The sequence below is a fragment of the Entelurus aequoreus genome, linkage group LG07, assembly GCF_033978785.1.
Source record: "Entelurus aequoreus isolate RoL-2023_Sb linkage group LG07, RoL_Eaeq_v1.1, whole genome shotgun sequence".
NCBI lineage: Eukaryota > Metazoa > Chordata > Actinopteri > Syngnathiformes > Syngnathidae > Entelurus > Entelurus aequoreus.
Genome location: NC_084737.1, coordinates 82906858 through 82917278, shown reverse-complemented (window position 1 = coordinate 82917278; position 10421 = coordinate 82906858). Strand labels below are relative to the sequence as shown.

Here is a 10421-nt window from a genome sequence, read left to right as displayed (position 1 = left end):
ATAAGATTTAAATTTGATTCTACAGATTTTCTAGATTTGCCAGAATATTTTTTTGTAATTCTAATCATAATAAGTTTGAAGAAATATTTCACAAATATTCTTCGTCGAAAAAACAGAAGCTAAAATTAAGAATTAAATTAAAATGTATTTATTATTCTTTACAATAAAAAATCATTTTTAAGGTTGTATTTTTTCTCTAAAATTGTCTTTCTGAAAGTTATAAGAAGCAAAGTAAAAAAATGTATGAATTTATTTAAACAAGTGAAGACCAAGTCTTTAAAATATTTTCTTGGATTTTCAAATTCTATTTGAGTTTTGTCTCTTACAATTAAAAATGTCGAGACCAGCTTGCTAGTAAATAAATAAAATTTAAAAAATAGAGGCAGCTCACTGGTAAGTGCTGCTATTTGAGCTATTTTTAGAACAGGCCAGCGGGCTACTCATCTGGTCCTTACGGGCTACCTGGTGCCCGCGGGCACCGCGCTGGTGACCCCTGATCTAGATGAATGATGTGATACTACACTGCAAAAAGTGAAATCTAAGTAAGATGAAATATCTCAAATAAGGGTGATATTTGCTTATTTTCTGTCTGATAAGAGAATTAGTCTCAATAAGCAGATTTTATGTTAGAGTGTTTTACTTGTTTTAAGGGTTTTGCTCCTAAATGATCACAGTGAGATATTACAGCTTGTTGCTGAGATTTGATGAGCTATATTGAGTAAAACATGCTTGAAACTAGAATATCAAGTGTTGCAAAGCTGTGTCATCAACACTCACAAGTATAAAGCTACGTTTTTAAAGTATTCATTTCTTATTTCAAGCATGAAAAAAAAATATGACTTTGACACGAATGTGTCTCATAATTAAAAAAAATCAAATTAAAAAAAATCAAATTAAAAAAAATCTAATTAAATCAAAATTAATCAAATAAAATAGTAACAATTTATCAAAATGAATTTCAAAAATTAAAATTAATTTCAAAATTCATCAAATAAAATAGTAAAATTAATCACATTTTTAAAAAATCATGACTTTGACACAATTGTGTCTCATAATTAAAACCGATGACAGCCAAATGGACTTTGCTGTTTTATTTTCAATTAAACAAGAGAACATACGTGCTCATATAGTAGTACAGTTGGCACAGTACAGTAAACTGACAGTTAATATTTAAACATTTGACATTTCAAACAATTTTGAACAGAAATAGTTCATGCACATTCAGATAAATTCTTCAAAATTATAATAAAAAAAAAGTTGGCCGGGGGCCGGGCTGTATATATGCGCACTAATTGACTGAAAGAGCACGCACTTGGCGCGATGATGTCATGTTATCCATGAAAAAATGCATTTTTAGACAATATGATTTGCCTGAGCGGCTAGGAGACCCCGAGAGTAACAAGCAGTTGTCTTGTTGCCTTTTCATTAAGAACAATAAACTAGTTTTTTTGTGTAAGTTTGCTGCTTTCAAGAAATGTCATGCAGAGTGCATATCATTATGTCAAGATAATGGCACTAGCAGTTTCTTAATTTAAGAATATTTTTCAACATATTGAGCAAAAAGGCCTCTTTTTTTTCTACCAAGAAAAGTGCACTTATTAGTGAGAATATACTTATTTTAAGGTATTTTGGGGTTCATTGAGGTTAGCTAATTTTACTTGTTTTGGAAAATCTTGACAAGCCGAATTTTCTTGTTCTATTGGCATATAATTTTGCTTAGTTCAAATAAAATACCCCTCATTTTTGTATTTTTTTTTCTTGTTTTTGAACACTGACTTTTTGCAGTGTAGGGCTGGGCGATATATCGAATATACTCGATATATCGCGGGTTTGTCTCTGTGCGATATACAAAATGACTATATCGGAGGGGTGTAACGGTACACAAAAATTTCGGTTCGGTACGTACCTCGGTTTAGAGGTCACGGTTCAATTCATTTTCGGTTCGGTACAGTAAGAAAACAACAAAATATACATTTTTTGGTTATTTACCAAATTTGTAAACAATGGCATAGCATGCATATACACACAGGGTCTATTGCCAGGGTTAATGTGGTCAACATATGTAAAACACAAACTAAATAAGATAAGGCTCAGAATGGTTTCTTCACAAAACCTTTCTACATATAAAGTACATTTTTTGATTGATTGACTGAGACTTTTATTAGTAGATTGCACAGTACAGTACATATTCCGTACAATTGACTATTAAATGGTAACACCCCAATAAGTTTTTCAACTTGTTTAAGTCGGTGTTCACATTAATACACATCAAACTGCCTCAAGTTGTTGCTCAGATTAAATAAAATGACAACACTTTTCTTCTACATATAAAAAGTGCAACATTAAACAGTTTCAAGTTGTTTACAAGTCAAATTTGTAAACAATGGCATAGCATATATATACACACAGGGTCCTTTGCCAGGGTTAATGTGGTCAACATATATAAAACACAAACTAAATAAAATAAGGCTCAGAATGGTTTCTTCACAAAACCTTTCTACATATAAAGTCCAATTTTGATTGATTGATTGAGACTTTTATTAGTAGATTGCACAGTACAGTATATATTCCGTACAATTGACCACTAAATGGTAACACCCCAATGGGTTTTTCAACTTGTTTAAGTCGGGGTCCACGTTAATCAACATTAAACTGCCTCAAGTTGTTGCTCAGATTAAATAAAATGACAACACTTTTCTTCTACATATAAAAAGTGCAACATTAAACCGTTTTCTAGTCAACTCAGCCTCAGATTAAGGTGCGAATCTGGTAACAAATGGAGGAAGAATAATTCATTCCCATGAAAAACGGCAGGGGGTCCATCGTCTGGCGGTGGTTTGGCTTCAAGCGGGAAGATGTTGAACAGATAACTGTAATATGTCAAGGATGCGGCAAAAGCGTTGCTACAAAAAGTAGCATTACTGCTAATTTGTAGCATCATTTGAAAAGTCACCCGCTAGAGAATGAAGAGTGCTTGAAACTCCGCATGTCAACATCTCGGCCGGTGCCACACCCACAAAATGCCGAGGCAACCATTTCCACATCAACACCGTATGAAACAAATTGTCAACAACAGAAGGAGATAACGTCCGCAGGAACCTACCACATAGTGAAGGACATACACTATTTGATTTCCTGTTATGCAGCTCATTTTTATTTGACAGTTATTTAAAATATGTGACTTCATGCACAAAAGTGCACTTTATTTGATTTAAAACATTGTAGTGGCGCACTTTAATTTAGTGTTGTTTTGATATGTCATCTTAGTGACATCATGCACAAAAGTGCACTAATAGCTTGTTTTAAAATGTCTCTGACAATCTTGCACTTTCTGTTTTGTAAATGACATGAATGTTTGTGCCACTGCTTAATAACTGTGTAATAAATACACTTTTGCTAAATTGACTTAGTTGTGATTTCCCTCTCTGCATGAAAGTTTAAAAGTAGCATATATTAATGCAGTATGAAGAAGAATGTTTGAATGTAGACACATAGAATCATCATACTGCTGTGATTATAGGCAAAATATGGAGATATATATGGTGTATCGTGACATGGCCTAAAAATATTGAGATATTAATAAAAGGCCATATCGCCCAGGCCTATGTGATACTGTCCTTGTCATGCAGCCTGCCTCTGTTAATGTCTAAAGAATGTTTTGTTGTGGTTATTTTGACAGCAAAAGAGAAGACGTGGGACATGATTAGGAGGTGGAAGTCTTCAGCTTAACAAAGATCATCAATGGTAAGACTGCTAATGTGTTTGCGTCATAGGATTATCACCACCATCTGTTTTTCTTTGTTTAACTTCCATTGTTAATGGATGGATGGATGTTGCAATTTTACTCGGCTTGTTTCCAGTGTTAGCTGCTGCATTTGGGATAAGCTACGTTGCTAAAATATTTTTTTTTTTTTACACTAAATACAAAACCCAAAACCAGTGAAGTTGGCACGTTGTGTAAATCGTAAATAAAAAGAAAATACAATGATTTGCAAATCCTTTTCAACTTATATTCAATTGAATAGACTGCAAAGACAAGACAGTGTTTCCCACACATTCATGTATTTGTGGCTGCCCGCCACAAAAGAATTAAGGCCGCCACAAAAATATTTTTATTTTTTTGTTAATTTTTTTTTTTTAATTTTTAATTTTTTTTTTTTTTTGTCCTGTCCAGCTTCTCAGGCAAATCATATAGTTCAGTGGTCCCCAACCACCGGTCCGCGGACCGATTGGTACCGGGCCGCACAAGAAATTAAAAAAAAAAAAAATAATATATATATATATATATATATATATATATTTTTTTTTTTTTTAATGAAATCAACATAAAAAACACAATATATACATTATATATCAATATAGATTAATACATTATGCAGGGATACAGTCCGTAAGCACACATGATTGTATTTATTTATGTAAAAAAAAAAAAAAAAAAAAAAAAAAAAAAAAATTAAATCAATCAATCAATGTTTATTTATATAGCCCTAAATCACAAGTGTCTCAAAGGGCTGTACAAGCCACAATGACATCCTCGGTACAGAGCCCACATACGGGCAAGGAAAAACTCACCCCAGTGGGACGTCGGTGAATGACTATGAGAAACCTTGGAGAGGACCGCATATGTGGGTAACCCCCCCCCTCTAGGGGAGACCGAAAGCAACGGATGTCGAGTGGGTCTGACATAACATTGTGAAAGTCCAGTCCACAGTGGATCCAACACATCAGCGGGAGTCCAGTCCACAGCGGGGCCAACAGGAAACCATCCCGAGCGGAGACGGGTCAGCAGCGCAGAGATGTCCCCAACCGATGCACAGGCTAGTGGTCCACCCGGGGTCCCGGCTCTGGACAGCCAGCACTTCATCCATGGCCACCGGACCTATGCAACTCCCCTCGCAAGGGACAGGGGAGAAGAGGAGAGAAGAAAAGAAACGGCAGATCAACTGGTCTAAAAAAGGGGGGGGTCTATTTAAAGGCTAGATTATACAAATGAGTTTTAAGATGGGACTTAAATGCTTCTACTGAGGTAGCATCTCTAACTGTTACCGGGAGGGCATTCCAGAGTACTGGAGCCCGAATAGAAAACGCTCTATAGCCCGCAGACTTTTTTTTGGCTCTGGGAATCACTAATAAGCCGGAGTTCTTTGAACGCAGATTTCTTGTCGGGACATATGGTACAATACAATCGGCGAGATAGGCTGGAGCTAAACCGTGTAATATTTTATACGTAAGTAGTAAAACCTTAAAGTCACATCTTAAGTGCACAGGAAGCCAGTGCAAGTGAGCCAGTATAGGTATATATATATATGTATATAAAGGTATATACAGTGTAGGCGTAATATGATCAAACTTTCTTGTTTTTGTCAAAAGCCTTGCAGCCGCATTTTGTACCAACTGTAATCTTTTAATGCTAGACATAGGGAGGCCCGAAAATAATACGTTACAGTAATCGAGACGAGACGTAACGAACGCATGAATAATGATCTCAGCGTCGCTAGTGGACAAGATGGAACGAATTTTAGCGATATTACGGAGATGAAAGAAGGCCGTTTTAGTAACACTCTTAATGTGTGACTCAAACGAGAGAGTTGGGTGGAAGATAATACCCAGATTCTTTACCGAGTCTCCTTGTTTAATTCTTTGGTTGTCAAATGTTAAGGTGGTATTATTAAATAGATGTTGGTGTCTAGCAGGACCGATAATCAGCATTTCCGTTTTCTTAGCGTTGAGTTGCAAAAAGTTAGCGGACATCCATTGTTTAATTTCATTAAGACACGCCTCCAGCTGACTACAGTCCGGCGTGTTGGTCAGCTTTAGGGCATGTAGAGTTGAGTGTCATCAGCATAACAGTGAAAGCTAACACCGTACTTGCGTATGATGTCACCTAGCGGCAGCATGTAAATACTAAAGAGTGCAGGGCCAAGAACCGAACCCTGGGGAACTCCGCACGTTACCTTGACATAGTCCGAGGTCACATTGTTATGGGAGACGCACTGCATCCTGTCAGTAAGATAAGAGTTAAACCAAGACAAGGCTAAGTCTGACATACCAATACGTGTTTTGATACGCTCTAATAAAATATTATGATCGACGGTATCGAAAGCGGCGCTAAGATCAAGAAGCAGCAACATAGATTAACGTTTAAAACAAATACACCCCCCCCCCCCCCCACCGGTCCGTGGGACAAATTTTCAAGCGTTGACCGGTCCGCAGCTACAAAAAGGTTGGGGACCACTGATATAGTTGATGTAGATGCCCATATCGGCTGTTCAGATTTACTTTACAAAAGAGAAGTGTAGGATCAAGATTTTTGGACCTCTTTGTTCAGTGGATCAGATGTTTGATGAAGCTTTGTGTCTATCTACCACCACTACTGTTTTCTGTTTATTTGTTACTGACTGTGGCAGGACACCTCTGCCTCTGTTTCACTTTATGTTGCTGGTAAATAATATGGTTGTAGTAGTAGGCTAAAGTTAAATTATTTAGTATTCACTAAATAAAGGGGCAGAGCTTTAAGAGACATTTTAGCTTTTATATTTTATAAGATATATTTTGTGTAAGAACCACAATTAATAAATATATTTCAGTGAATATATTTTGTGTAAGAACCACAATTAATAAATATATTTCAGTGAATAACTTATTGTTCAAATCTGTATATAAATATGTACATAAAGTGTTGTAATTATATTGTAAAATGGATGGATGGATGGACGTTTAAAACAAAACTGTTATTATTAATTAGTAAGTATACATTTTTTGAGCCTTTTTAGAGAAAATCATATCATTGTAGTCAATTATGCAAATTACTCGATGATGTCATGGTGACCACGCCCATAGCCACGCCCCCACCGCCACAGGTATCTTGGCAGTTTATGGGAAACACTGCTTTGTCAACAAATGCCTGAGGAAATTGTCCAACAGTTTAAGAACAACATTTCTCAACCAGCTATTGCAAGAAATTTAGGGATTTCACCATCTACCGCCCGTAATATCATCAAAATGTTGGGAGAATCTGGAGAAATCACTGCACGTAAGCGATGATATTACGGACCTTGGATCCCTCAGGCGGTACTGCATCAAAAAGCGACATCGGTGTGTAAAGGATATCACCACATGGGCTCAGGAACACTTCAGAAAACCACTGCAAGTAACTCCAGTTGGTCGCTACATCTGTAAGTGCAAGTTAAAACTCTGTAAGATGCAACTGAAAGATCAATGATTTCTTAACTTAAAAGTCCATCATAATGCAAATGTGGCTTTTTATTTATGTTCCAATAGTAATATGTGTTGCCACACCAAACGTAAGGACAATATATCATCTCACTTTTGTGAGGAGAGGCACTCAAAGGTCGCTTTTCAAGTTCGGGGGTTTTCATGACCTCTTGAAGGGGAAACCTCCTGCTTCATAGATGTGATACCACATTGCACACCAAATCTGATTGTTTTGCCCTCAAGTGAAATTTAAAGCCTATATAAGTCTTATAATGAAGGCAACACATGATGTAAGTGTCTATATTAGCTCTAATAGCCTACTAACAACATTACTATGTGTCACAGGCTGAAGCAAATCTTTGTTGACAGAAATGTCGAAATGTAATATTTATTCTACACATTTTTACAACATTATAAACCATTAGTAAATCAGAGGCTACTCAGAAGGTGAGATAACTCCTGGAAATGACTGGCTCAAAATGGCCAAAGGTATAGATGTGTGTGTCCAAGTTAAAGGAAACGGCAGGCTGTCTTCTTCTAATGGATTTATTACAATCTTTGGCAAGCTGGGTAATGTTTGCTGTGGTCTGGAACAACATGGCCCCCAAACAAGTATAAGAAATGCAGCCAATATTACATACAGATCAGTGTTTCCCATAAACTGCCAAGATACCTGTGGCGGGGGGGCGTGGCGGCTATGGGCGTGGTCACCATGACATCGTCGAGTAATTTGCATAATTTACTACAATGATACGATTTTCTCTAAAAAGGCTAAAAAAAATGTATACTTACTAATTAATAATAACAGTTTTGTTTTAAATGTCCATCCATCCATCCATTTTACAATATAATTACAACACTTTATGTACATATTTATATACAGATTTGAACAATAAGTTATTCACTGAAATATATTTATTAATTGTGGTTCTTACAAAAAATATATCTTATAAAAATATAAAAGCTAAAATGTCTCTTAAAGCTATGCCCTTTTAATTAGTACATACTAAATAATTCAACTTCAGCCTACTACTACAACCATATTATTTACCAGCAACATAAAGTGAAACAGAGGCAGAGGTGTCCTGCCACAGTCAGTAACAAATAAACAGAAAACAGTAGTGGTGGTAGATAGACACAAAGCTTTATGAAACATCTGATCCACTGAACAAAGAGCTCCAAAAATCTTGATCCTACACTTCTCTTTTGTAAAGTAAACCTGAACAGCCTATATGGGCATCTACATCAACTATATGATTTGCCTGAGAAGCTGGACAGGACAAAAAAATAAAAAATGTAAATTTAAAAATTGTGGCCGCCTTAATTATTTCGTGGCGGGCCGCCACAAATAAATGAAATTGTGGGAAACACTGCAGATAATGTGTCATGAGACATGCAAAACTAAATTATATACAAAGAGGATAAACGTACTTTGATTAGCTTGCAGTCATGCATTGACCAAATATGTCTGATTAGCACTCCAACAAGTCAATAACATCAACAAAGCGCACTCTTGTGCATTCACGCACAGCATAAAACTTTTGGTGGACAAAATGAGACAAAGAAGGAGTGGAATATTTTACATGTAAACAAAACGATGTTCACCAAATACTCTTCATCGGTGAAGCATACACACAAACACATGAAACAGTGGACTTTCTAACAATTGGGAAAGTTTGTGTCATGTTTGTCCACAAACAAAAAACATACTAAAACAAAAAAAAATATTTCCCCCCATATTTTTACATTTTCAATCATTTTTTAAAAATGCTCCAGGGAGCCACTAGGGCGGCAGTAAAGAGCCGGGGGTTGCTTACCCCCGACTAGGCAAACAACTTTGCACACAACCAAGTTGAAGGTGTGTAACCTGACTGCTACTTTCCTCCACAGAATATCTGCCATGCTACATGGGAAGGCTCCAAACTCCTCCCTACTCTTGTTCCTTATCATCGGCAGCATCCTCGCCTTAATACATGCTCACTCCTACCCTAGTTTTTCCCGTGATGGCACAGAATTCCAGCACCTTGTCCTCCACCCAGACCCGTCCGTAGGCAAAGTCTACGTGGGTGCAAAGGACTACCTTTTCCAGCTGGATGGATTAGACGGACTGCGTCTGGAGCAAGAGGAGAAGACTGGTCCTGTAAGAGACAGCAAAGACTGCATTCCTCCTGTCTCGGATTCCAACTGTCCCCAGTCCAGAAGAACCAATAACCATAACAAGTTACTGCTGGTGGATCCCAATGCTTTAGAGCTGATCACCTGCGGCAGCGTTTACCAAGGAACTTGTCAGAAACGGAGCCTGACGTCCATCAGTGAGGTTCTTTTCTCCACCGAGAGGCCAGTGGACACGCAGTATGTGGCGGCAAATGATCCGTCTGTGTCAACTGTGGGGCTCGTGGTGGGGCTTCGAGATGGAGAAAGGACTGTGATGTATGTGGGCAGGGGATACACCGCCAGCCAGCCACCCATTTCCACCAGACACCTTTCATCTGAGCCTCTCTTTTCCTACGAGGAGACGGCCAAGCTGGCCGTCGCTGGGCGCCTGTCGGAGTACGACCACCACTTTGTGACCACGTTCACACGGCGGAGTTATGTCTACTTTTTGTTTTACCGGCGAGACATCAAGTCATCGTCCAGGGAGTACCAAACCTATGCTGCTAGAGTTTGCCTAGACGACACCTCTTACTATTCCTATGTGGAAGTACCGCTTGTTTGCCAATCTTCATCCTCCAGAGTGTACAACCTACTCCAAGCAGCACAGGTATTTCAATTCATGGCCTACTGAAATTAATTGTTTTTATTCAAACGGGGATAGCAGATCCATTCTATGTGTCATACTTGATCATTTCGCGATATTGCCATATTTTTGCTGAAAGGATTTAGTAGAGAACATCGAGGATAAAGTTCGCAACTTTTGGTCGCTGATAAAAAAAAGCCTTGCCTGTAGCGGAAGTAGCGTGACGTCACAGGTTGAAAGGCTCCTCACATTTCCACATTGTTTACACCAGCAGCGAGAGCCATTCGGACCGAGAAAGCGACGATTACCCCATTAATTTGAGCCAGGATGAAAGATTTGTGGATGAGGAACGTGAGAGTGAAGGACTAGAGTGCAGTGCAGGACGTATCTTTTTTCGCTCTGACCGTAACTTAGGTACAAGCTGGCTCATTGGATTCCACACTTTCTCCTTTTTCTACTGTGGATCACG

At 37.8% G+C, this 10421-nt stretch overlaps 1 protein-coding gene across 2 annotated transcripts in view; it reads left to right on the top strand.

Moving 5' to 3' along the window:
* The window catches only part of plxnb1a (plexin b1a), a 221369-nt gene that overhangs the window by 101112 nt on the left and 109836 nt on the right, over positions 1-10421 (top strand). For both annotated transcript variants that reach the window (XM_062054642.1, XM_062054643.1), the window contains exons 2-3: positions 3680-3744; positions 9106-9976. In XM_062054642.1, coding sequence (XP_061910626.1) covers positions 9116-9976 — 861 coding nt within the window. In that variant the 5' untranslated portion in view covers positions 3680-3744; positions 9106-9115. The remainder of the gene's footprint in view (positions 1-3679; positions 3745-9105; positions 9977-10421) is intronic.